Source organism: Empidonax traillii, unplaced genomic scaffold (assembly GCF_003031625.1).
Source record: "Empidonax traillii isolate 1590-97213 ecotype Southwest subspecies unplaced genomic scaffold, ASM303162v1 scaffold554:size495636, whole genome shotgun sequence".
NCBI lineage: Eukaryota > Metazoa > Chordata > Aves > Passeriformes > Tyrannidae > Empidonax > Empidonax traillii.
In genome coordinates, this window is record NW_020955747.1 from 231,341 (window position 1) to 259,317 (window position 27,977).

Genomic DNA, 27,977 nt, shown 5'->3' on the forward strand with positions numbered 1-27,977 from the left:
TTTCTGGCAGGGACGGGGATATTACAAAAATCCGCTGAGGTGCCAGGTGTTCCCCCATCTCTTAGGAGAAGTGCTGGGAAGCCTGTAGGAGGAACTGGAGTGAGATGGTGCACGCTGAAGATGCAGAGAACACCTCAACTGAAGATGCAGGGCATTAAGGGGCTCCAGTTTTTCTTTGATGAAATTAAAACAACAGCTTATAGAAATGCAACAGTCATGGTGCTCAAACATGGAGCTCACAAACAAAGCTGGAAACTCACCCTGTCCTCCAAACCAGGACTCACTTGTCTAGTCTGGGTAAAAGGAAGTGGAAGAAAAAGAAACCAGAAAACAAGACAAAACTCCTCAAACCCCCATGGGCCCTTGATGCCCTTTGCAACTGCCATCTGCTCTCAGATCCAAAGGCACAAAGATAAAAGCTTCCCAAGGAAAACTGCTGAGGTGATGATCAGGTTATAAGCAGAGTTGACAGCTATCACTGAAACTGAATGCAAAACACTTTCAGGCTGTCTCTGTTCACAGCTTTCAGAGCAAAAGTTTGACTAAATTATCAGGATGGAGCTGCTGGAGCTAATGTCAGAAGTCCAGAGAAGATATCTGCTCTCCCACAGGAGGAGCCATGGAACAAGGAAGGGGACAGCTACTTGGCTAATGGATTATGCTATATGTTAGGAAGAAATCCCAAGTTTTTCCAAACTAGCAAATGGGCACAAATGTACCAAGAAAAGCAAAAAAAAAAAAAAATTAAGGAAAGTCAAACCCCCCTTACCACTGTGATAACTTCCAGGTCTTTTAAATAGGTCCGTTCCGTGGCGAGAATCTCCTTTGCTATGAAGTACGCCTTGTCAGTGGGGTAGCGCTGAAAGGATACACAGCCATCAATAAACAGTAAAACACAAATGCTCTAATTATTACTGAGCATCAGCTCAAACCTTACATCCATTTCCCCTTGCTGTGTGCAAATGGAGCAGCCCGTTACTAACGGCATCTCTGTGTTCAGCATCAATTCCCAAACAATGACTTCACAGTATTTTTTATATTTCAAGATTTTTAAAAAATAACATCAGTTATATGTCGATTGTCATAGAACATTCAGTGCCCTCCTCTACTGACAGCATCAGTGCCCAGCACAGCTCCTCACCTGACACCATCACTTCCCAGCTACATCACGATCTTACCTTCCGTTTCATTTCATCATCCTCTTCAATCCTGGCCCCGCCAGCGTCGCTGAGGACAGGACTCAGCAGAGGGGATGAGCCCTGGGCAGCTGCATTCAAGTTCACCTGAAAGGTCGGGGTCAAGCCCAGAGAACTCTTCAGCACAAGGGAGGAGAGCTGGGGATGGTCCACGGGGAGGCCTGGGTGAGAAGAGAACAAGAAAATGGAGTGGAAAAGGAGAGAAAATTATTTCAAAGATAGCACAACTAAGGTGATTACTCACTGTTACAGAAAACCAGAATTGCACTCTCATATTATTTTTAAGAAGGCAAAAAGAAAAAGAGCAAAAAGGCATATAGATCCAAAGACTTCAGTGTATATCTCAAAGCAAAGGGAGTGTTCCCTGATCCCATGGGTTACGTGGCAGTGCAGTAAGGATGGACACTGCTACATCTGCAGTTAAGGATAAATGGCTTAGTGTCAAGGAAAAAGTGCTGTTGAGCAGCAACACAGTTCACAACATAGGGTTATACTGCAGGAAAAAGAACACAGCTTTCTCCTTCTCAATACAGGAGCTGCTTTTCAACCCAGGGAAAAGCTAAGACAAATCATTCCACAACTCACCACTCCAGATGACAAAGTATGTTAAAAATACATTCAGAAATCAAGGAATCTTCAAAATTGGTCCAGTGGGAGAGGAAAACCTCTTGCTATACAGAGAGGGGGCATGCAAGAGAGTTCATTCCTGGCTCTTCTAATATACAAATAGAATAACCTCAAGGAAACCAATTTTGCAGCACTGAGTATTAACTGGATGGACACAATCCACAGCTAAACCTGTTACAAGCAGGAGCAACAGGTACTGCTTTGCTTTAGATTATTAACTGTCTTTTTAAAAAATATTATTATTTCATTTGTGGACCCTTTAGAGATTTCTGACACATAAGGCATCATCACAGCGAATTTAAGCCTCCTCTTTTCAGCATGTGGACCCCCCTTGGCGGTTCACAGGGAAAATGACCATTCAAGATTGGCTTTTTGGGACCAAACAAAGGCGACAGACGCTCCAATTACACTACACATACGAAATTCCTCCTAACCTCATATACTATTTTTTCTGATCTTCCCTGTGATAAACAGATGAGTTTCCTCAGATGAGGCAACTAAACAGGTACCATCACTTCAGTATCGCCTGCTCAAACACCCAGCCACGCTCCCAAGCCTCCCCAGCAGGATTTGTCGAGTCACAAGTGCTAAACCACCTGCCCAAATGCAAACAGGGAAATCAAGAGCCAACCCTAAACTGCCAACCCATCATTTCCCAGACTACTTAGAAATCACCACAAAAGGCTTTCAAAAAAAAAAAAAAAAATTCAGTCTCCACAGATATACAGTATTTCCTGACACAGTCACGAGGCTCGGGTGCTGGGAAGGAGTTGAGAGCTTTCGATTCCCAGCTGCTCAGGCTCAGGAAGCACACCCAGGGCGAGGCAGCCCCAGCCTGTAATTCCACATGGACAAACGCAGGAAGCTAAACAGTGCTGCACTCGGTCACCTGGAAGAGATTCAGATCATCCAGGCTGTGGAGTTAACTATTCATACACTAGTCCAGCACCAATTCTGGAGCAGATTTTTGCTTCTGTCTGAGCAGCCTCCACTCCCACTGCTTTTAATATCACCCCTGGAAAGCAACACTGTCTGGCATTTGTTTTACCTATCCAGAAATAGGAGTTTATTCAAAGTTTGCTTTCATATGCCAGGAATGCTGAAACAAGAGCTTCCAAACAAATGAGCTTGCAGGGGAGAGGAGCTTCTTTAAGTTCTTGGAATTTAACATGAAGTAGCAATAAATTCCAGAATCCATAATTTTGATTGTTTCTGGACAGCCCAAAAGCTCAGATATAGGAGGAGCAAATGGGATGTAACTTGCTCTGAACTCCATTCCCTGCCTATTTCAGTCGGGTTGGTAAGCTGGCTGGTAAATTAATTTCAAATACTGCATCCAAAAGCAAGAACCCCACTGCCCAAGGCCAGAGTGACTGATGGAAATGAGAGACATATTCACAGAATCCCAGAATGGTTTGGGTTGGATGGACCTTAAAGTTCATCTCGTTCCACAGCCCTGCCATGGGCAGGGACACTTTCCACTATTCCAGGTTGCTCAAAGCCCCGTCCAACCTGGCCTTGGACACTTCAGGGATGGGGCAGCCACAGCTTCTCTGGGCAACCTGTGCCAGGGCCTCACCACCCCCATATGGAAGAATTTACTCCCAATACCCCATCTGAAACTACCCTCCTTCAGCTTAAGGGCATTCCCTCTTGTCCTGTCACTTCAAAAATTTGCCTTTTCTAGAAAAGACTATAAAAATGTCACAGAGCAGCTGGGTTAGCTTTTTGGCTAACATTTGTTTAATTAAATGTTTGATAAATGCCCAGTATGATGATGTGTCTTGGCAGATGACATTACAGGTGAGGACTGAAATTTTCATTCTCATAATCCAAGTCTTCTTCACCAGAGCAGCACAGGAGGACTTCAGGCAAGCAGGTGGGATGTACAGCAATTCCTTATTCTCCAGGGGAAGCATGGTAAAGGGAGAAGCCATTTCAACAGCTGTTCAACGTAGAAAACTCCTAATTAGGTGGAAATATTGATGCAAAGATCAAAACTCATGAATGATTCCCTCTGACATCCAACTCTAGTGCTCCGAGGTCCTCCCTTCCCCACAGGCAGCATCCTCCAGATACATGAAAGCGGATTATTCTTTCAGAGGAATGTTTCCGTGTTTCAGTGTTCTGCATGAAGTAGAAAATTGTTCTCTACAAGTAAGTCACACAAACACCCCAAACTGGTGTTCATAAGTGCTGTAAGCAGGAGCCAGGGCTTCCCTGCAACGACGTGGGGATTCAGCGCTGCAGCCCAGACCCTCAGACACAGCTGCATTCTGCACACAGCAAACTTCTGCTTCCACATCACATACAAACGCACTTAAGGCACCATCCAAAAATGCATCAGCTCGGTGTAATATTCATACTCAAAGATCTTCAAGACTACTAATACTTCTTTCACTATGTAGTTAGAAACATGTATCCTTAAGCAAATAAACCCAGTGTCATAAAAAGACCAACATACATGTAATTGAAATAAAAAATCATCAATAAAGCATGGCAAAAGCACTGTAGTTTGCATGAGCACAGCTACAGACTTGGGTGAGGATGCTGGCCTTATCCACCACAGCTACTCGGTAATATTGGTTATGTAGAAGCAGGTTCCATTTGGTTTCCCCTGAGGTAACAAGCAGAATGATAATAAGCTTTTAGCATCACCTCCCAGTTATTTTTTCAGAAGGTATTTCCATTCCTCAATCTAAATTCAATTCCTACACAGAAAGTCAGATTTCAGTGCACAGGTTGGCCAAAATAAAATGTAAGTATAGGTTCTATAAGCTTTATGCCTGGATACTTAAAATACTTCAAAGACAGACAACTAAAATAGTATCCCAGTAATATAGAGCATTATAGGATGGAAAAAAGCTATGTGAGGGTTCAATGTCACCAATGACTCCTTATCAAATGGAGGGCCTCTTGCATTTCACAGAAAAATAACTTTATTATTATATCATTGTTATTACTACTACTTCAAACAGATGAGATTGTTTTTAGGTTTAACACCCAGCAGAGGCTGACTAGAAAAAGATAGGAGTCCACTAAGAGCCCCTCTTCTGCTCAATGCCCTACTGAACCCATTTCATGTACAGACCAAAGGATTATTTCCAGAGTGAAGTCATCAGCAAGCCAACATACTACAAGCGAAATCCTGGAAAACACCCTATCTTCCTTATTTCAAAATACCACAACGAATAGACTTTTCCCCCTGGCAAACTTTTCCTTTAAAAAGATGAGGGATAGTTGGGAGAGAGGGTAAACCTTGAAAATTATCTAAGAGCCTAAAAACCCACGTAAGAGACTTTAAATTCAAAGATCTCTTTCTTACCCTCAAACAGGTACAGATCACGTTAAAGCAGGTTTATAGCACATGGCACGTGCCCCAGGGCAACTGTGTGTACCTGTGAAGCCACATCTACCCCTGGTACTGTTGGAGAGTCCAAAGGCTGCTCCCGGTTTTATGGTTACACCCAGCAACTGAAACAACCTCTTTTGCCACCTTCCCCCCCGCTTTGTAAAGGCCATGCTGCTTTCAGGAAAAGAGAATTTACCTAAACATTGGTCACGATCTCCTGCAGGAGAGCTTTCCACCCAGAAAACATGCAATTGCCTCCACATGCTATGTTTGCAATAAAGGACAAACTTCCAATAAAACCAGATATACAGGAGAGAGTTTGAGGGACATACCCAGTTTAAAAGAAAAGGTCTCTGCAATAAATGGAATTCCTACAAAGAAATCTGAACTTCCAGTCCCATATGTATGCCAAGCAAAAGGTCTGCACAAACCAGGAATTTGAAACCCACACACCGGTGTTTGCCCCAGCTGTGCTCTACTTTCAATGAAGGGGTACAGGGAGAAAACTGTCTGGAGAAAGCTGGGAAGAGAAGTCTAAGATGCCTTGGCTAGGAGAACAAATATTTATTCTATTTCAAAGACAAGGGTAACGAAAATAAAGCTAAAAAGCCCATGTTGTCATTTATATCAAAGTTTTCCTTGTTTTATTGCATAAACAATTAAAATTATGAATTAGTACAAATCTGTAGTTTCATAATTGGCAATCTGAACAGACACAAAGATACTCAAAACCCCAACATATAATTCAATAAACATTTAGCGTATAAAAGATAAAAAAAAGTTCAAGAGATCAATTAAGAAATTCCAGCTGTCTTTGTTTTAATGCAATCCTTTCCTGGCAAGAGTAGCACCTATGGAACGGGGGAGTCCCTCTAACCAAGGCACACGTACCCCTGTATGTATCGATCAATGGGAATCTTGTGTTTCGAGCAACAGCGGAATATTGTGACTTTATAAAACGTACAGCAACACCTTCCCACAGACCAGGTTCAATTAACCACGCTCCAAATTTGAACCTCCAAAGTTCCAGCTCACCTGCTGGACTAGTCCTATGAGAGCCCATGAGCAGGTAGTGAATTAAGTGGATTTTATGATGCGTTCGGAACTGTAAATTCTCCCCATCTTCATACAGTGAATGTATATGTACAGCCATACATATACACACTGCATTGTGAGCAGTGGGGTGTAAGAGCTCCTAAAAATGACAGGCAATTACAGCTAAAGGACTACACAGAGAACTGTGATTATACTCATTCATTCCATCAGTACTGAGTAACTATGGCTTAGAACATTTTGCAAAATGACAATAATGGGAATGACTTATCGACAGGTTTGCACCAAAAAGCATAAAATTATAATAATTTTTATTAGTGTCTTCGCAAAATCTTACCTTTACCAAGACTTGCAACTAAACAAAAACTACCACCACCAAAAAAAAACCCAAACAAAAACACCCAATGCCAAACCATAACCAAGCCACCAACAAAATAAAACAGAAATCCTTTAAACAAAATCACCTATGACCACAATACAATCAAACACAGGAAAAAGGAGATCAATACTTGGTATTATCCAGATTATCCAGCAACTCTGAAATTCACTAGAAAATAAAGTGAAAGTTGAGAGTAGATCAATATATGGCCCTATTCCATCCTAAGATAAAATCCGGCAAGTCCTGGGAATATAAAGCATGTATTACTTTACTAATGAATGAGTACCTTAAAATTACAAAGTCTACACACAATAGATAACACAGGTTAGTAATATTACCAGAGCTTAACCAGATGACGTATAGGTCAGAGAATATTCCACGACCCATGGTTCTGTGCAAATTAAGTTTCACTAACTGCATAATGACAAAAATGCTCCGATGTAGTGCTTTACATTTAATAAATGTATTTAAGCATAGAAAGGTTGTAAGTATACACAGAGAGGAGTACAGATGCAGATTAAATTACTCACTCAAGACACGCATTTTGGTGCCTTTTAGTCGCACTGCAATGTGCAGTTCAGTACTGCAGAGCTAAGCCCAGCAGCCTAACTCATTGGGAAAAGCCACTGGTATTGACGTGCTTCCTATGGCTGCATGTTTGCTAAAGCAGAAGAGGGACATGGAAGGAAGGAAAACAGCCCTGCTTCCATAGGAAAACTCCCTGTGGAGTAGGAGCGATGCCTCCAGCACCCTCCTTTTGCCAAGACACCACGGCAACAGCTGCTGGGTGGACTGTGTGGAGCAAAGGAACGAACCTGGCAACCCCTCCGGTTCTCCTACTGGAAAAACACAGCAGCAAAACCTGTGCATTGACTAGAAATGTACGTACCTGGGTATGTCCCCCCAGCCTCCTGCAGAGGGGGGGTGGAAAGCAAACAAGAAAGAACGTACCTGCAGAGGTGGGTGTTGGGGGCTGGGGGGACGATCACTCGCTGGCCGTGGACTCACCAAGTTTACACCTAGGCTTTATATGCTCTACCACAGCTCCTCAAGTGCTTTCTTCTTGCATGGGATACTCGACAACAATCTTCCCATTTTTAATAAGTCATCTCCCCTGTTGTCCTTGCACGCTACAGCAGCGGTTGCTGCTCAGGGGTCTTCAAGGCTCCTGGCTCTTGGTGAGGTGGTTGGCACCAATGCCACACCTGCCAGCTCATTAATTTGGGAAAAGAAAACTGGTGTGTTCAGGAAATAAACAGAAATCAGTACCAGGAACTAAATTTTTAGTATCAACACCGTAAAAAGAAAATAAATCACAGGGAATAATGCTGAAAACTCAGCAGCATCAGCAGGACTTGGGACACACCACACTGCCCTGCAGTTCACCAGTTCCCTCACACTACTCAAATGAAGGGGACAGAGCAGGGAAAGCCATTCCTTCTCTCACCTTCTCCTGCCACTTCAGGAGACAGTCAGTGGAGAAGAGGATGCCTGGCATGGCTCCACTGCATTGAAATAACCCACACATGGTATTCGAGCTCCCTGCTAAGGTCAGAACCATCCCATTCCCTTGAGGGCAGCTGGTTTTTCTCTCCATCTCTACTGGAAAGTGTCTCTAAACTTATGCCTCTGAAGGAAATGATGAAGAACCTTTGCTCACAGCTTTCTTGATATAATAAAAACTCTACTCACAAACTAAATTTTCTACTCTTTTGTGTCTGTCTGGGAAACCATGAACAAAACAACACAGCTCAGTATGCAAAGATATCCTCAGAAGCCATATGGCTTTGGAAATCAAGAGAAGCACAGAAGGAAACCACAACAGCTCATTGCTATCAGTCAGCCAGAGCACATATAAGAACTAGCAGGGGCACAGCAGCAGCTCTGAACCCTCACTCTAACTAAAACCTTAATCTAAAAATATCTGTACCAGGGTCAAAGCTCCCCTACTCTGTCCTCACCTGTGGATCCACATAGCCTGCCCTCAACTAATGGATTGAGATTCTAGTCATTCCCATTCCTTTAGAAAACAAAAGGGACACTACACCAAGACTCTTATTACTTTCTTTTAAAAAAGCAAATCCCTGAGATTTAAAACGGCCAATAAAGATCTGCACCATTGCAAAATACAAGAAGAAGAACAGTGAAGATGCCTTTTCAAACTAACTGTGATGCAAGAAAGGAAAATTTGGAAGCCTGTCCATTGAAAACACAGGCAGCTTTTTCCTAACATCTTTTGAAAACCAAGAGAATTTAGTTGGATTTTTTTCCCATATTAAGCAATTCTAACACATTTAGAGGGAATGCTTGTGACTGGGGCACAGGACATGAAACAGAGGCAGACACAGTTATATGTAATAGTTGAATCCTGATTCTGTTTTTAGAAGATTCAAGAAACTAACAGCCTTTCTCTATGTCTACATATTTGTCCCTGATGCTACCACCTGTTATAGAGTTTGAAGACAGAAATCTGTCTTTTTTCTGATTTCTCTTTCTTCCTTACTAGTTTGTTGTGAGAGGAAATCAGACAAAGCACCTAAAAACATACTTAAAGGCACCGGCTTTGGACACCACTACAGACCTCCTCCAAGTCCTATTTTGAAATGTCACACCACACACCCAAGACATCATCTCCACAGGCCTGAATAAAGTCACACAAAGAGCCAGAACACACACTCCATAGGAGAGAAATACAGGTAACGTATAGCACTTATAAACCAAAAAAAAAATGAGTAAACTGTTGTACATTCCGGGCGGTCTGAGCTAATACTTTGTTCTAAAAGTGCTTTGGCTTTCTGTGCCACTGTCAAAGCAGACAGGTTTCTCGTGGGACAACAGAGATTTCACTCAAACACAGTAAGGTAAGTGAGACAAAAGCAAGCACTGTGCTTTTACACCTTGGTAAAACTAAGTTGGAAGAAATAGGTGACTAAAGGAGGTTTTACCTCCTCCTGTTCTGCCACGTGTTGAGAAAAATTCCATTGAAGTTCTAGTTATCAGAATTTTGAGAAATAATACTACTTTTTAAATGTTTGAGTAAACACTTAAGGTGTTTAACTGATATCAGTAATATTGAGCATAAAGTTATGACTGTAACTAAGTTGCTTATTTTGGAGGCACTGACTGCATCAGTACTGCACTCTCTGCAAAGGACTGAAAACTGGGCAGAAGGGAACCCCAAAAACAAACGGCTGAAGGAGATGATGCACAAGATTTGGGTCAGGTGTAATGGATTTCACATTCTTGCTTGAAGAAATAGCTGTTGTCTCCAGTATTCACCACTCCTAACAACTCAATTTCTCTGAAAATTTTGATATTTTTCTAAATACAGCCTATATTTTAAAGAAAAAGTTAAAGCTATCACCGGGTTTACCACTAGCTCTCCTCCACAGATAAGAAATTAATTCAGAAAAGTGTCCTATAAGTATTTTTATGAGAGTGACTAAGTAACAAGAAAGCAGGTGAGACAAAACGTGATGGGGATTAAGTGCTTTTATAGTCTCTGTATATCTCCAAACTGCTGCAAAATGTTTGTTGCTGGATTGCTGAAGGCACTTGGAAGTCAGCAAATATGATTGTCTTCACAAGAAGTTTGGTGACTGCTTGGCTGTGTACACATTCCCTCTTCCAAACTACCACACAGGCTATTTATTCTTCACAGAATACCACAGAGATGTTGCATAGGTTGATATTTTAAAACTGTCCTTCAGAGATGATTTGAAGAGTGTTCTTTTTTTGATTGCGGAAACAAAACCAAAATGAGGATCCTGCTACAGCGCTGGAAAATGGGCAGTTTAGTGGAAGCAGCTGCTGGTTAATAAGCATGTGCTAAAGTGACTGTTTCATGCAGGTGTTCCAGGAACAGCATATATCAGACTCTTACAGATACATTTATAGCCAAAGAAATCCTTCAGTATACTGTAAGTTGTGATGTCTGCATGAGCCAGTTGATACTTAACTTCTCTGAAATCAGTGGGTTTTCCTAAATGCAGTATTTTCCAACGTTGTAGCCTATTATAACCCATTCTTGATGCAGTTTGATGCATAGAAACGCAGCACCAAAGCCTGGATGCTTTGAGGGAAACTGAAGAGGTATATGAATTAACAAAAAAAACCCCAAAAAACTATGTTATGTGATTCAAAATCCAGCCACTGGATTGGGGGTTTATTTCCTAAAGCAACTGACATGACACCTTTTGACTTCCAAGCCTGAACATCATAGAGAGGTCAATCACAAAAATCAGGACTCGTGATTAACATGTGACTTCTCTGTCCAGTCTTCTTGCGTGAGATTTTTTAAATTGTTCTGAAAGTCAAAACCAAAGTTATCCCCAGTGGCTTGAGCAAAAGGGTTACTAAAAAAAAGATTTACATCCAGGGGCGCAGCAGTTTCGGAGTCCCAGGAGTCTGTGTCCGTGCTGCTGGAGTCTTCTGTGGTGGTGGGTGGATAGCTCAGCTGCTCCAGTTGGTCAATAATGTCCGTGAACTGGAAGGCTGAGCTGGACTCGGAGCGCACTGAGTAGGCAGGGAAGTTGACCATGGAGCTGGCCTCCGAATGGTTGGCAGAGCCATAGGTGTGCAGGGAGGACGTACCATTCAGCGGTAGGTTATTGAGGGAACTGCTCTCAGAGCGGTTGTTGATGAGGGAACTCGTTTCAGAGGGGCTCAGGAGGCTCTGCATTCTGCTCGCTTGGGCTTTCACCTCAAACAGCTCCGAGGTGTCCGATGGCCTCTCGTTGCCATTGAAATCACTCCCTTCTTCAAATTCAAACTCCTCTTCCATATTCATATCCACAGCTTCGGTTGAGTACCTGTCGGGGCTCGACTGAGCAGAGACTGTGTTCTGCTGGAGGGCATCTGTAGTTAAACGAGGTGACTCGGACATACACTTGGAAAACTCAGAACCCTTTAACTCTAACCCACTGTACACGTAGGAAAATGCCTCAGAGCCCCCAGCAAAAAAGGACATTTCTGCTGGGTCATCATCAATAAACTCCTCTGACACCTGTAACTGTGCATTTGTCAGTGTGAAAAGAGGGGCACCCCGGCTGCCGTGCTGCTGCTCTTTATCAGCAATGAATACACCTGTGGTAAAGTCATCCTCATCATTGTCATTTTTACAACCAGCAACCCTGCTCTCCTTACTACTCCTCTCTACGTCTACATCTACACCACAATCACTCTCAACAACAGGACAAGACAGGTTACAGTTTCCTTCAACACTACCAAACCCAACACCTTGGAGCATGGGAGATCCAGGTTGCTGCATCAGATTCCTCCCTGTTTCTTCTGCTGGTGCTGCAGTGGTTTTGTCTGGAATCCTTGTGTATGGCGCTCGGGAGTCCAAAGAGGAAGGGCTGGATTCAGCAAAGATGGGCAGGACAGGAGCAGGACTGGCCGAGGAGTGAACCGAGTAAAAAGGGGCAGCTGTTGAGGCAGGAGACCCTGGGGTTCTCAAGCCCTCAGTGAATGGGACACTCTAAGAGGAGAAAAAAAGCAGAAACACAACAGAAAAAAGGTTTTTGTAATACACAAAAAACAAATGCAGTTACATACAGATGCAGAAGGAATATTTGCTTCACTTTACAGCAAACAGAACACTGCACAGAAGCTGATCCAGCAGCCCCCAAAGAGACAAGGTCTTTTTCCTTTAATTCTGATAACTGGATGGAAAATTAAATCCATATATTTTATAGCCTCTGCTAAACAAGCACCCACAAGGAAAAATAACAAAATGACAGTGAAATTCCATGATGCTTCCTCAACCTCTCCCATGTAACACAAGTGCATTCAGTGAAATGCTTGTTTCTTGCCATGGTCTGCAGAAGGCATCAATACAATGAACTCGAGACTGCCAGAGAGCACCTGGAGACAAACTAATCCTCTGAAATGATAACATACTAGAAAGTCTGACATTTCCTTTTCAGTTCACCTGAACTTTGAAAAGCAAAATACTACTGACTTTACACTCCACTGCCTACAGCTATCAAACCAGCAACACGCACAAAAAGAACTGTGAAGCAGGGATGAAGAATAACCAGCGAAAGCAATTCTGGAGGGTTGACTCCTTCACTATCACCTCGGAAAGCTGTTTGTCAACGTCCCTGACCACAACAGCAAGAGCACCGCAGAACTGACCTGTTTTGGCACATCTGTGTTGGAGGTGCGTGTGGACGCTCTGACCTTGCTGTGCCTCCTGTGGGACAGAGCAGCCTGTGAGCATCCCAGACAAGAACCAGCCTCCTCCCTTCCCCAGTCACCCATCGCCATCCCAGCAGCCAACAGGCACGTCTCAAGCTCCATTTTACAAAGTTTTGTTAAAAACTGGTTCGAGATTTAAAAGGTCAAAGGAGTTGTAAATTAGATGATGCAGGAGTCATAAACACACAAACAATAGAATAAAGCAATACCCAGATCATCAGAATCACAGAATCATTCAGGTTGGAAAAGAGTTCTGAGATCATCGAGTTCAACTGCTCCCCCAGCACTGCCAAGCCCAGCACTAAGCCGTGTCCCCAGGTGTCACATCTCCACATTTTCTGAGCATCTCCAGGGATGGTGACTGCACCACTGCCCTGGGCAGGCCGTGCCAGTGCCTGACCACCCTCTCAGTGAAGAAATTTTCCCTCATATCGAACCTAAACCTCCCCTGGCACAACTTGAGGCCATTTCCTCTCATTTAAAACACTGAAATTTAGCCAATAAGGGCACTATGAAAGTCCCAGCTACATTTCACCTTACAAAGTTCTTTGATCTTACCTTTCATATGGGGTTCTCTTCATCCCACTGTCCTTAATATAATCCACTAGTTGCTTCTGTGTCCGTCCACTGTGAACCCACAAAAGTACAAATGTTATCAAACACAGGGGATGGGCATTAGAGATGGAATGACTTTAGAATATTTCTTCCTTTTGAGCTCAATTTTCTAAGACATGAGTTCAGCTTTAATGGCTCTGTTCTGTTTCTCCCTACCTGTATCTGAACGATGACCCTCTGGTGAAGAACACTGCTTTAGCCTTTGGCTTTGGCTGATCAAACAGCCTAAAGAACGTGTGATACTCAACACAGATTTTCCAGAAGTTTTTACACTCATCCCTACTTCCCAAAAGAAACTCCAACGTATCTTGGTACGGGCCCTGGAGAAAAAACACAGAAGTTAAGCAGCACATGAAGTGACAGTGAGGAGTAAAGAACAAGTGGGTGCAAACAAAAAGGCTGAACTTCAGTGAGATGTAGAATTTTGCTAAGTCACTTCTCATAAGCCTTAAAGAATAGGAGTCAAAAATCATTTAATGGCTTTCAAAAATATTTGCTTACCTTGAAACTGTAAAAGTGTTTAAAATGCGCTTGGCGTTAGAAACATGCTCACCTTTAGAAATTTCAAAGAAACTAAAATATGTAAGTGAAATAGTAGCAATTTTAAAATATTTCTCCTTTTTTGGGAGTTCTGATGCTTCTCTCACTTAATGATATTTAGATAAGAGAAGAAAATAATGCATATGTCAGAGTACATTTATCACATGAAATTTCTGAGGGTCTCTATATGAGACACATTACTACACAGGCAGACAGTGTGTCCTGTTTCAGGTGTCCTTGATATATGTAATTATTATATGTCCAAAGGTGGCTTTTGCCCCTTTTTTAATATAAATTAATATAATTTAATATAAATTAATATAAATTAATATAAATTAATATAAATTAATATAAATTAATCTAGTCATCCAGTGTGGAAGCAACAACTTTGATGACATCTGCAATCAAAAACATTCATTGTAAATTAGCCAAGCACGAAAAATAACATTTCTCCTATACAGATGCATAGAAAAGATAGAGTAATCACACTCCCCTTAAAATTAATCTCCAGCAATACAACCTCAGCCACATATTCCTTCCTGAGGCCTAACAGGTTATTCTCATTTGAATCAAGAAACTGGATGTAACTTTTTCAGTACAGAGACAGGATGCACCAAATACTTGGGTTTAGTAATTTTTTTTCTGTCTTACATTTATACATGTGTATGACTATGTCAAGGGTAAGCTAAGGCTGAAACACAAAACCTGAAGATCTAAGGTGACAATTGTGGGGAGAGAAAGGAAAGATTTATACTTGAATGATGAAGCCAAGCCTGCCCTGCTGAGGCTGTTTTATAAAATCACAAACTCTAGAAATGCTCATAATAAAATGAAGTATAGGTATTCTTTTCAACTGACCAGTTTATATTACAGTAAAACTTGCACAGACCTCTGGGTGGAGCTTAATAAGGAATCTTTTCCTCTTGAAGCTCAGTTTACGGACTTTGGACCAGTTGAAGGTATTGATTTTCGTGTTACCCTGAATTAAAATGAGAACCGTTAAAATTTGGCAAAAGTTTCAGAAGAGTAACAAACAAAATTCTGTAGCAGTTATATAGACATGTGCATGTGGACACCTTCCCCACCCCAACACATTCCGCTGTATTTTTAGTTCTGGTGACAATATTCCCGTAAGCAAGAAAGAGGCCACTGAGGAGTCCGCAAGGAATTGCAGGACTGCAGTGGTTGATGCACCTCCAGAAAGAAGCTGCCCCACAGTCACCAAAGAACAGGTAAAACTAAAAATCAATAGAAAATGAGTGCCCAAATGGAAGTATTTTAGTAGATCAGCTGCCTAGTAGATCTGTGTTTTGGTGAGAGGAAAACAACATCTGCATTCATAAACAGGACTCTGTGTACTGAGTGTTGTATTTAACACAACAAACACAGTAACACTAATTGTTCCAATCACTTCAATCAATCAGCACTTCTACACACTAAGAGCAATGGTATCCTAGCAAAAATACACTGCAACATTGAAAGAAGGGAAATTGAACTAAAATTCTGGGATGACAAACCTGTCCCAGGGCTGCACCAAATGAATTGATGATATTCCCTCACTGCACACCTAACTCTCACATAAAGCCCCTCTACTTCCCTGCCACTCTTGGTGGCATCATAGTCATGAGAGACACATGATATTAAAATGAGAGACTTACTCCAAGACATGCTAATGGACAGACAGACACACTCCACCCTCCCCACTGTACCTGGAACACCAGCACACCCATGTGTGAAACCGCCAGGTTGATTTTGGTGCCCTCACGGTCGGAGGCAAGGTGGAATCTGATGCCATACATCTCCAGTTTCCGGGCAATTTCAAGCACTTGAAAGTCAGATTCAGCAGGAGTTTGACCCCTATAAAGAGGAAGAAAAAGTTTTAAGAGCAATCTGATTCTATAATAATACCAACACAGCTAATGAACTTAAGTCTGAACTCTGGCACTAAATGTTAAGTATTACACTGAAAGTTCTGTAAGAGGAGTTCTGTATGACACAGCCGATGACCAACCCCAAATGCATCCCAAGACAGATGCTAAAACAGATGTTAACTAGCTCATTTTTGAAACTATGAAGTTGAACAAATCCAATTTCAATCCACTATGCTCTTTCCTCTGCTTGCTTGTGTACACATCAGCGTGAACCAGATAAGAAGTGAGAGCTGGCAGAGCTGCGCAGCCAGCGCAACAGAAAGAAAGCAAATATTGCAACAGAATGACCCAATTCAGGTCTCGTTTTGGGACTACAAAATTATTACTCTATTACTAGCAGGTACAGCAGATTCCCCCAGCCTTCAGCTGGATAATTACCTCCACACCAAGGAATCCAGAGAAGGATCTTTAAAATGAAACCTCATCTGCTGTCAAAATTACATTGAAAACAGGAGGAAGCTGTACACAGAAGGGAGCAACTGCTCTATGAGGGTGTACAACATCCAATACAGCAACACAGAGACTGTTCAGGACTCTGGCACACACCCATCAAAGATTCAGCCCTCACTGCTCCCCAAGTTAGCTGATGTCACTGACATTTTGTTCTCCTGCGTGAAAACAGTCATGCTTTTTTCTCATCACCCAGTTTTTCTCCATGACAGGGAGTGTATTGTATTATAGTATTGTATTGTATTATATTGTATTATATTTTTCAGCTGATACAACACTTTTTCCTGTAAGTCAAACCACTCTCTATCAGCTCAGGGGTCCTGACAAAGGGTTTAGGACCCTCCATGAACATATGCTGCCATGGAAATGAAGGGAATTCTTAGAATCATAGAATCACAAAATCATTACATCTGGGAAAGACCTCGAAGGCGATCAAGTCCAACCATTGCTACTGATGGTGCCCCAGTTACATGACAAAGCAAAGAAGTCCTTATCACAAACACAAGCCTGTCGCCCAAGGAGGTCTCTGAACTAAACATCCTGCAAGACAACACTGTGGTCCAGTTTTAGGCACAAATACAGTCCAGGAGAACCAGGTAAGGCAGGAGACCCTTCTCCTGTGCCAACTGCATGGAAACCCCACCCGCAGTGCTGCATCCACTTCTGGGGCCCCCAACATCAGGAGAACGTGGAGCTGCTGGAGCAAGACCAGAGGAGGCCAAGGAGATGCTCCGAGGGCTGAAGCCCCTCTGCTACGGAGATAGGCTGTGGGAGAGGCTATTTCAGCCACAGCTGGATAAAGTGACTGATAATCATTACTGACAATGATTAGAAATAATAAATACCAAATTACTTCCAAGCAAGTGCTGCATGAGCCATGTGCAAGTTCACTAGGATAAAAGTAATGATAGAAGGAAGACATAGGTGATAAAAATTTATTATTATTCTGTTTACAACCAAGCAGTGCTGAAACCAAATTAGATTCCTGCACAGATTAAGCCAAATTTTATAACCCCTGTTTTCCAAGAAATGGCCTTCCTTCCATAAATCTTCATTTCATTTCATTAAAACAGATGATAAACTACTTTTAGCATTACCTATTTTTGTGTACTACGGAGTGCCAACCACAATATCGGTACTAAATAAATTCTCTTGCTCCTCCTAACTTGCCTTTCTAGGCATGCTCCCTAAAAATACCTCCTTCTATTTACCTAGAGTCATGTGTTAGGTTAAACAACAGTTTAGCTCCATATAGATTTTTTTTTAAATATAGAGAATATTGAAGTGAATGATTTTTACATTTGAATTTATCAGAACCAGGGATGATGGCAATATATATTAATTCCATGTAAGAACTGCCTCTACAATTCAGAGTTCAATTATGAAACTTATTTAGTGTGCTAGGATTTTAAAAATGGAAGTTGTTAGAAAAAACAATGCTTCTTTGATACTCAGTAAAATGTTCCTTAGAGTAAAGCATACATATATACAAAATGCCCTAAGAAAGTAAGACTGAATGCACACACATTTGACAACAGGATTTCAGCAGTGTTCTGTTGCCTTATTCATTCACAAGGGGAAAAACAAGAATCTAAAACACTGCAACAGGAAATCCCACATTGATTTGCCAACTGCAGAAGGCAGGGATCCAGTGACATTCCTAAGTTTACAAGTTCAGTCCATAATCCACCCTTATCCAAATGTCAATATTTGTGACCATGTATGTATAAAGGGATTGCAAAGAACACTCACAGAGGAACAAAAACCTAATTTCAAATGGAAAAAGAAATGCCAGACTACAGAGAGAGTCTTGTAGCTGCATTTCTAGCAGTGTTACTGTTACATGTACTAGTTATGTACCAAGAGCTTCAACTGGTAAAGCACATTTCTCTTCCCCTCACTGAAATGAGTAAGTGCTTTTAATACCAGCTTTAAGTGTTGTTTCCATTTCTACCACAGATTCCTTAACTGCGTCATAAAAGCAGGAGTATCGTGGCTCCTGTTTATTAAACACACACAAGACAAAAGAGGTAGATCATAAATCCTACTTTTGGCTACAGCTTCCTGAGTTACACTCTGAGAGCACTGTGTGTAACTCCCACCCACACTAATTCCTGCTATAATTCTTTTGAACACAACGACATTAGGAATGAAAGTGGGGCTTTGTCTTTTAAAGAGGGTGCTGAGGTTGGCAAGGAGGGTTGGAAGGCAAGGGAGACAAAAACAAAAAATGGCAACTAGAAAACTGGAGCTACATAGTACTAAAAATTCCCCAGGAACAGTCTGGTGTAACTGATGCAGAATCACTGACAGTTATTTCACATACTGTTAGATACGACCCAAAGCACAGCACATCTCAGAAAAAAAAAATAAAAAATAAGGCAGCAGCCAACATTAAGAGTGTTCTCTTGCACACCACCTGCCTGTGCCTACCAAAGAAGGCAGAACCCAGTGTGGGGAAGCCAGGAACAAAGCCAGGCAGCTCCAGGTGTACCACAGACAGGTACAAAGAGAGCAGTTTCAGTAACTGCCCTCAGATGATGGCTGCAGGCTTAGCTGCACAGCCCAGCCCCAAAACAATCTGCTCTAATTTTGTTCAGCCATTAAGCAGATAAATCTACTTAATCTTCCCCAGGTCAATGGACAACAGACTATCTATTACCAGTATTTCCAGCAAAAATCACTGTCAGTGCAATAGGTTTTAACATAAAGGTTTCTTATATCCACTTATCTACACAATACTGGTTGTGTGTTACAATATTCCCGTGGCAATGAATTCAGAATAAATGCTGTCAAGTGTTAGGTGATTTAGAGAGCATTTAAACCCATTGATCAGTACAGAACTTCAAAGGTGAAGTGTAAAGTTAGAATTTTTCTAATTAACACACAATTGAAAGAATTTAAATCATGGACAACTGGGCTAACAAGTTCTGAAAGGACATAAGAGACAACAGTAAACATAAAATTAAATCTATAAAATCTTCTACTCCTTTCCTGACAAAGAAACCACAGCCATGTGAACACAAGTTGAATCCTGGATTGCACTCACCTCACGGAAGGTATTCTACTCCTCTCAGTAGTAGAATACACTACACTACAGCAAAAACAGTATTTTGAGTGTCTGGGTGTCAGGGTTTAACTACACCACCATCAATAAACCATCTACAAAATAAAAACCCTTTCTTTTTTTTAATAAACTACAGAAATAAGTAAAGTTAACAAGAGCTCTTGCTGAAGCAACTAAGTAATGTGCAACACCAAAAATATAACACACTCTGTTTATCATTACCACATTTGCAAAGTATAGTATACTTGTGGAAGTAAAAGAAAGTATTTGTCAAAGTGAAAGAAAAAAAATTAATAGAAAATAAGCTTTCAATTGTCAGCTTTCTGGTTACAACATTCTCAACATACAGAATGGATTGGATACACAGGTTCTGCTTTATTCAGGTTGATTACTCTCTACCACTTCTAATAGCTACAGTGAAGTAATTAAAAAAAAAAGAAGGAAAACCGAGGCACAAAGAAGGTGCTGCAGCAGTGGTCTGGAGATGAGCTATCCTGCCAGAAATGGGTTTCTCTTCCTGGATGCTCAGTTAGCACAAAGGTCTCTGTTAGAAGCACTCATCACTAAAGAATCACAGAATCATAGCATGGTTTAGGTTGGAAGGGACCTTAAACATCATCAGATTCCAAGTCTCCCTGCCATGGACAGGGACACCTTCCACTAGACCAGGCTGCTCCAAGCCCCACCCAACCTGGCCTTGAAAATACCAGTCTGGTCAAGGTAAGTGGAGGAATAACAAGGTCAATTAAAGGAAATTAAAAAATGAAAATAAACCACAAAACCAAAAATATGACACACCAGGATAACAGGAGAGGGAAATATTTATGTCTGTCCAACTGCACTTTGCATTGCCAAAAAGGAGCCAAATGCCCCAGGTCCCTGTTCCTGCCTGTTCCTTGGAACAGAAGTGAGGAAAAACGTGTCTACACTGAGAAAACATGGGACCTCCTCAGCTGCTAAAGATAGGAAAGGGTGGCCAATACTCCCTGAGTAAGGGAAGAGAAAAGAGATGTTGTCCTAGTTGGGGCTGGGGTTGAGGTAATTTTCTTCACAGTGGCTGGTACGGGGCTGTGTTTTGGATTTGTGCTGAAAACAGTGTTAATAACCCAGGGATGTTTTCCTTATTGCTGAGCAAAGCTCACACAGAGCCAAGGCCTTCTCTGCTCTACACACACTCCACTGGCGAGCAACTGGGAGAGCACCACAAGCTGGAAGAGGCCACAGCCAGGACAGCTGACCCCAGCTGACCTCAGGGATATTCCACCCCATATGGCATCATGCTCAGCATGAAGAGCCTGGGGAAGGAGGAGGAAGAAAAGGACATTCGGAGTGACAGTGTTTGTCTTTCCCAGTCATCATTATGTGTGATGGAAACCTCCTTCCTGAGGATGGCTGAACACCTGCCTGCCCATGGGAAGTAAGGAATGAATTCCTGGATTTGCTCTGCATGCTTGGGTGGCTTTTGTTTCACCTATTAAACTGTCTGTATCTCAACCCCTGAGTTTTCCCACTTTCACCCTTCCAATTCTCTCCCCCAACCCCACCGAGGGGGACCAAGCAGCTGTGTGGGGCTGAGCTGGGGTTAAACCACGGAAGTCACAGCTATTTTTAGGATTGCAGCGCTTGCAAAATGACATCTCTCTAACAAAATTTTTTCCACAGGCGTGGGGGGATTCAAAATATGCCTTGAAGGTTATTACTAAAGCTCAATGGCAACCTTTTCTAACTACATGCCTCAGCTGTTAATCTTAATGTGGCTTGCACGTGCACTTCTAAAACACTACTTTAAAATAAGATTTACGATCATTTTAATAGCATGGCCGCATTTTCCAATATTACAGGATGTGTCTTGGCCTTAAACACAGATGCTGCCCTGAAAAATCTCCTTGTTCTGTCTTAAAAGGAAGTCAGTCAGCAACGATCCATGATTTTACCCACATGAAGCAAAAGGAACATTTCACTTTCTAGTTACAGCATTTGGATCAAAACACGCAGCCAGGCACAATAAAGCAGGCAGGTAGATATTCACAATTAATAAAAGCACTTCAAATTGCTAAATCCTAATATTCAAGGTCTCAAAAATTACAGAAGAATACGTTCCTGCAGTTCCTGACTGCCTCTTGGAACCAGTTTTATATTTGTGGCAAAGAGTTTCTTTGTCACCAATAATCTTCCATTATTTCAAAACTATCATAAGATAAGGTGTTGCATGAATTCTGATGAAAGTTACTTCTCCCCCACTGCCTCCATCCTTCTTCATCTCTCTTGTGCTTGATGAGTACAGAATGAGTATGATGCAATTAATTTCTAATTATTTAGACAAAAGCAAGACCTACGCATTTGCTGGCAAACTGAGACTAAACTTTGTAGCCTGGAAATTCTGAAGAATTATTTTGCCTGAACCCATTATTATACAATAGCTTTCTTTGTCTTGTTATTAAAGGTAAGCTGCAAAAATCACTTGAGAAAAAACTACTGCCCAACAACTCCGTCCTAACTATGTAACTATTGCAACACCCAACTTTCCTTGCTCAATGTAAATGGTGTTTAATTCACACTCTCTTAACAACATCCTATCAGACAGCATGTTTGACATCCCCCACGCAAATCACTTTGCTCCCCAGGGGTTAAATTGGGGGTTTACATTAATTCTCACTTACACATGCTTCTTGTGGAACTCCAGGATCTTTCCTTCAATTCTTTCCTGGTTTGGCAAATACTGGTTTGTTTTAAGGTGTTCTCGATCCTCCGATTCATCGAAATCCCCTATTTCGGCTACAACAGAAAATAAAACAATTTTAGAATAAGAAGAAAACTAAGCAGTGTTAGAGTAAGAAGAAACAATGAAAAAGGAACCATGACCAAAAATACTTGGTAAGGAATTACAGAGACTCCAAGAGCCTTTAAGTGCTTCAAATTTGTGTATCACGCTTTCAATCCAGCTTCATTTTACCAAACTCTCACATTTATCCCAAGAAGACTTCCTGGGGATTAGAGCGGTATTTAAACATAATTTGGAAAATTTAGACTTCTCAAGGGTCCAAGACATGTAGAAAACCTGTAAGGTGGTGTGAACATTTGTTACTTACAGATACCTCATACCAACCACCATGTTTCAATGCATCTTTTTCTAAACATATGTAAAGTAGTAATGGACAAGGCTACTTGGGAAGATGGCAAATTATGGATGGAGTTTTGGTCTCCCCTTCACACACCCATGTCTTTCAGGCACAACACAGTGGATTTAGGAAGAGATTTACAGGAGGAAAAGGCATGATTAGAAAGTGCAGAATGGCTTCCATCTGATATACAGTATGAAGCGATTGGAAGTCTTCAGCTTGGGAAAGAAAAGCACAGGGCAGGCAGAACACATGGCAGATGTATATAAAAATTATGAGTTGAATAAATACATTTTAACAAGTAATTTAATTTTTGCTGATAGTAAAATATGAAGCTACAATGCTAAATTAAAGCACTAAAGTTTTTAAAGGACAAAAGTACACATTATCCTAACCCCCCCAAAAAAAACTAAGCTGTGAGGCTCATTTCCCTGAAAAGATGCCAAAAATATAAGCAAAATCAAAAATCAGACAAACACAAGGGCAACTAAACACAGAGATGCAGGTAATCTGTGACTTAGAAAGGCCACATGCCGAGATTATGGGATGCATGCAGCAAAGGAAGAGTTGCAATATGCCTGTTCTGTGTCTGAGGGCTTCCCCATGGCATCTGCCATCAGCTACTGCCAGACAAAAGAGTGGACTTGTTCTTAAAAAAAATGCAGCAAACCCTGTTTAGAATCAAGCCAGCACACGAAACAAGTAAAAAATATTTAAAGGATTTCTGTAAAATAATTTCCGTTCAAAATAAAACTATTCTTTCTCACATCCAATTTTCCAGAAGAGCAGAAGGAAGGCAAGACAGTGAGATTTGCTCACCAGCTCCCCACTGCTGGGAAATCATAAGCAGGTTTTTAATGGCACACACACAAGATAAATAAAATCAAATCACCCTAACTATTATAACTGTATTATTATATAGCAATGCAGAATTAGATAGCCAATAATTATTTAGCAGTGCACGTGTGAAGAACATCATTGAACAGCTTTTGCTTCCAGCCATCAAAGAGCCTCCAAAGGCCCTGTCTGCAGCTCGGGTTGCAGATCTGTGAACACTCCGGCTGCTGCTCCAGCAATTTGGTGTCCAAATCCAATCAAGGTTTCCAGCCTCCTTGTCTCAAAGGCCACGTTTTTAGGTCTTTAGGCACAGACAGACCAAGTCAGTAGCAGCATGGAGGGCTTCCAAGTCAATTGTTTCCCATTTTTATTTTCCCTCCTAGTGAGGAGGAAAGTTGTTGCTGACAGCCCCACTGTGGAACTTGTTCTGGCAAAGTTCTAGCTGCGTTTCAGCCCAGTTCTTATACACTCATCTTCCCCTAGGCACAGGAAAAGTGAGAAGCCAAGTCGAGGGAGCAGAGAGGCAGATGGGAACATCTGTCTGGAAGATGTGGAGGTCTGGTGACATGGCCTGCAGAGCCAGGGACAACAGACAACACGGAAGGGGTTTGGTTTCCTACAGCCTCCACGAAGCCAAAGTTATCTCACACGTAAGCACCAGTTGTTCCTCCCCACAGCCAGCCTGGATGACCATTCCAGGGCTGAAAATCAACATGTTTTAGAGTGTGTAGGGAAGGAAATACCATGAGGCAGAGATGGCATTTAGTTACCAAAAGCTTCTGTGAGCTATTTAACCTGGGTCAGCACCGGCACCGATGTCAGCCCAGCTGGGATACTCACACTGCAAAAGGTGGGAGACCAGCAGAGCTGCCGTGTTGTCGCTGCAGGTCAGTCGCTCCTCTGCCAGGTCTCTCTTGATTTGCAATGCAAACAGGTACCTGAGGGAGAGGTACAAGGGCTGGAGTTACAAGGACCATCCATGTACCAGATGAAAGGACCACAGAACAACTGAGCAGGGGGTTATAAAACCAGCAACTCCTAATTCTTCCTCCCTCCAAACCCAAGGTAACACAGCAGCCTGGCTACCAAGGACACTCTAATCAAACAAAATAACCTGTGACTTGTCCAGTGTAATTTATCAACACAGGACTGATCCAGCACAACGGACTCACAGGAACAAGGAAGTAGAAAGAAAACCATGTCTTAAGCAGGGTTCATTTGTGCAGTAACTGCAGCTGTCATTTTCAGCTGCAAACTGTGGGCTTCAGAAGTTTAAATCCTAAATAACTTATAAAGTACATATTGATTATTTTATATAGGTACTGTTTATAAATTTTACTATTTTCTATAGAGCTTGACACCATGATGTTGGCAAGCCCTAATCTGTGCTGTTCTCTATTTTGAAAAGTATTTTTTCTGATACCATTCATCTGCCAACACATGTCTGCTGAAACTGTGACACTCACTCCAAGTGCTCTTTGACTCAACTTCCACCTGAGTTCTGTTAGGAAGCAGCTGCACTGCCCTCCTACTCTTACCTCCCTGTTAATTCAGTAGGTAATGCAAATCTAATAGTTCTATAACTACTTTACCTAGTATATTCCTCTTGCAACTGACCCGGGTCTGGAGGGAAAAACTTCACAGCTAGACGAAGCATTGTAGTCTTTGGTCCTAGAAGAAAAGTTGGTCATTTCACGAAAAAAACAAACAAACAAACAAACCAAAAACCAACCAACCAAAAAAAAAAACCAAAAACAAAACAAAACAAAAAAAAAAACCAAACCAGGCATTCTTCATAAGTACATGCATATTCTATTTGCACACGAGCAGAGAAGCACAGAACACATGAAGTCTAGCCAGATTTCAACTCCCATGACTGTCCATGTCAAAGGAGATACAGCAGCTGGTTTCCAGAGGAACTTGGATACCAATGCCAAGGTGAGTCTGCAGGTTCAGCGCTGTAAAAAGAGCTCCATTCAACATGAAATCTGAAATACCCCAAAGCAACTACTTGGCTGCTCACAACAGCAGCGCAGGTGACCCAGTGAGAGGGTCCCAGAAGGGGAGGAGAGGGGAGACACATCCCACAGGCTCCCAACACCAACCACACGATCAGAACTGAACCCACAAGCCTGGCTGGACCCAGCTGGCTCCCTGCAGAGATAAAGGGTGTTTGCAGCCTGCTCCCAGCATGCCTGGTAATACCCATTTCCTCCCATTTTCAACACTATCCTGTCCATCTCAACAACAGGCAGAAAACTAATTCAATGTTCAAAACTAAACAGAGTTCTCTCAGTCGCTGTTGGGAATGGTCCATAACGCCCTGAGTAGCATTTTACAACAAAACACAACCACGACTGGTCCGCGTTAACAGTTCCAGCATCACGACTCATCAAGCTGAACCACAATCACCGCTTCACCTGGAGGTTTGAAGGAATTACCACAGGGTACCACAGTCACTCTCCATGCCAGGACTGGGCACCACCATTTTCCAGCTGTTTTTCCTCCCTTAAAACAGATGAGGCCGAGTATTTCACAGGCAGGCAGAGCACTGGCCAGCCTGTCCTTACAGGGGTCTGCTGAGCATCCACCTGACATCTGCAGGCACACTCTGGGCAAGAGCCAGGCCCAGCCACCCCGGGACTCTGTGTGCCACTGCAGTTTCAAAGCAAGCGTAGACAAAGTGAAATTAAAAAAAAAAAAAAATCAAATTTGTTGGAGTATGCTGGTAAGCGCAAGACAGCCTGCTTTAATTTATTTTAAGTACCAAGATATCTTAAAGCTTGACAAAGTCCAGTTTAACCCCATCAGCCCCAAGGCACACTGATTTCTTCTGTCTGGAATATCCAATTCTCATATGCTGAATGTTTCTCCACTCACTCTCATTTGCTAATGAGGGAATTTCAGACTTGGCTTTTTGACTAGGAGAACTGACTCAGAGATTATCACAGTTGTCACAAGAGCAGCTCCCTGCCTCCAATCCCAGAATCACCAAAGCTTTAGTGAACAAAAAACCTCTAAAATCCACATCCCAATTACACTGCAACATCTAGAAATAAAAGAAGGCTGGAAAATAACACCGTATAATGACACAGAAAGCTCACATATGGCAGAGACTAAGGATTTTATAGTTCTTGAGATGTAGCAAGTGAGAAAAATGAATAGTTTTAATGATTCCAGTAAAAAAACCCAAAACTTCACATCAAATTTCTGAAAATATCCTGAGCCTTTGGAAGATCTTCACAAGGTCAACAACAATACTGCATGATACTGATGCCAATCAACTGGAAAGTATTAATGTGGGAGCAATTCTGGAAGTCTTTTGAGCATCACTTACATCAAATGACAATAAATATAAAAAAATTAAAATCATAATACTGCATATTTGCCTCTGCAGCACAACCCTCCTCTTTTTGTTTAGTCAACCTTGCCTTTTCTCTATAAATAAGTCCCATTCAAATCAGGAGAAGAAACACTTGACCAGTGTTAACTGAGATGCAGAATTTATTTTAAGAAGCCAAATCTGAGCAAAAACAAAGACAACAATAAAAGAGATGTGAGGAAAAATTACTTGGGCAGGGATAGTGAACACAACGCTACATAAACTGGCAGCACCTCAGAGAAGGTACCCAAAGGCCAACCTGATATTCTGTGCCTGTTAGGGAGCTGAAAATCTGGATCCAAACCCCTTGCCTCCTGGAGCGGTTTGGTAGTAAAACTGACTGCATTCACTTGAAAATAATCAAAATAAAATTCTTCCCACACAACACAAAGCTAAATGTATCTCAGAACAGGTCACTAGCCAAGAGTAATTTAGAATAAATCAAGAAATTTTGTGTTTAGAGAGGATGTCAAAGACTCAGAAGTGCATATCTGCAGCCACACAGCAGTCACCAGCAACATCAACCATCAGGTTTGAGCTGGAACACCTTAAAGCCAATGACAACATTCCCCTGCTGCTGGACTAGAAGTTTAGAGGTTAACTTCAAAATCATTAAATTCAAAAAAAAAAAACCTCAGACAAACAAAAAGCCCAATGTATAGAAAACAAGAAATTTCAATCAATTTAAAACTGATTTCAGAACGTGAACATCTGCCAGACAAGTGACTGGTACCTCTTACAGATTAAAATTATAGAAATTTTAAAATAAATCTTTCCTTTTCACTGGCAACATAACGTGGGTAGTAGACCACAAAGCAGCCACAAATTTTAGCAAGTCCTCATGATTTTAGACCATTTTAGAACAATATTTGTCCCATCAGGGAACACCATCTAAGGTCAAGATTCCCCAATTTATACAGTATAGAAGAGAATACAGGAGTAACCAAGCAGCACTGCAGAGCTGTGGTCCACCAGATCTTTTAACAAGGATATAATTCCTTCCAGTCAGGAATATATAAAAAGTTGGCACTCCAACATTTTTTTGGGTGGGGAAAACAGAGAGTGAAAGTATTGTATACCCTCCAAAGGAACCCTTCTTTTATAGTTGGTTTGGCCCTTCTGCTTAAAAAACAATGTTGGCAAAAGTCAAAATCCTGACTTTAGTGTTAAAATATTAGCTAGAATTGGTGATTTCATATTTTCTGGCAATAAATTTTAGGCAGAAGAA

The 27,977-nt window shown here is 41.7% G+C and overlaps 1 protein-coding gene across 5 annotated transcripts in view; it reads right to left on the reverse strand.

Moving 5' to 3' along the window:
• Positions 1-27,977, reverse strand: part of FARP2 (FERM, ARH/RhoGEF and pleckstrin domain protein 2) — a 68,660-nt gene that overhangs the window by 15,136 nt on the left and 25,547 nt on the right. For all 5 annotated transcript variants that reach the window (XM_027897697.1, XM_027897693.1, XM_027897694.1 and 2 more), the window contains exons 5-15: positions 24,960-25,038; positions 24,208-24,305; positions 22,072-22,186; positions 15,673-15,820; positions 14,853-14,942; positions 13,580-13,743; positions 13,367-13,435; positions 12,746-12,803; positions 11,846-12,086; positions 1,179-1,357; positions 770-859 (exon numbers count right to left, since the gene is read on the reverse strand). In XM_027897697.1, the coding sequence (XP_027753498.1) occupies positions 770-859; positions 1,179-1,357; positions 11,846-12,086; positions 12,746-12,803; positions 13,367-13,435; positions 13,580-13,743; positions 14,853-14,942; positions 15,673-15,820; positions 22,072-22,186; positions 24,208-24,305; positions 24,960-25,038 (1,331 nt within the window). The remainder of the gene's footprint in view (positions 1-769; positions 860-1,178; positions 1,358-11,845; positions 12,087-12,745; positions 12,804-13,366; positions 13,436-13,579; positions 13,744-14,852; positions 14,943-15,672; positions 15,821-22,071; positions 22,187-24,207; positions 24,306-24,959; positions 25,039-27,977) is intronic.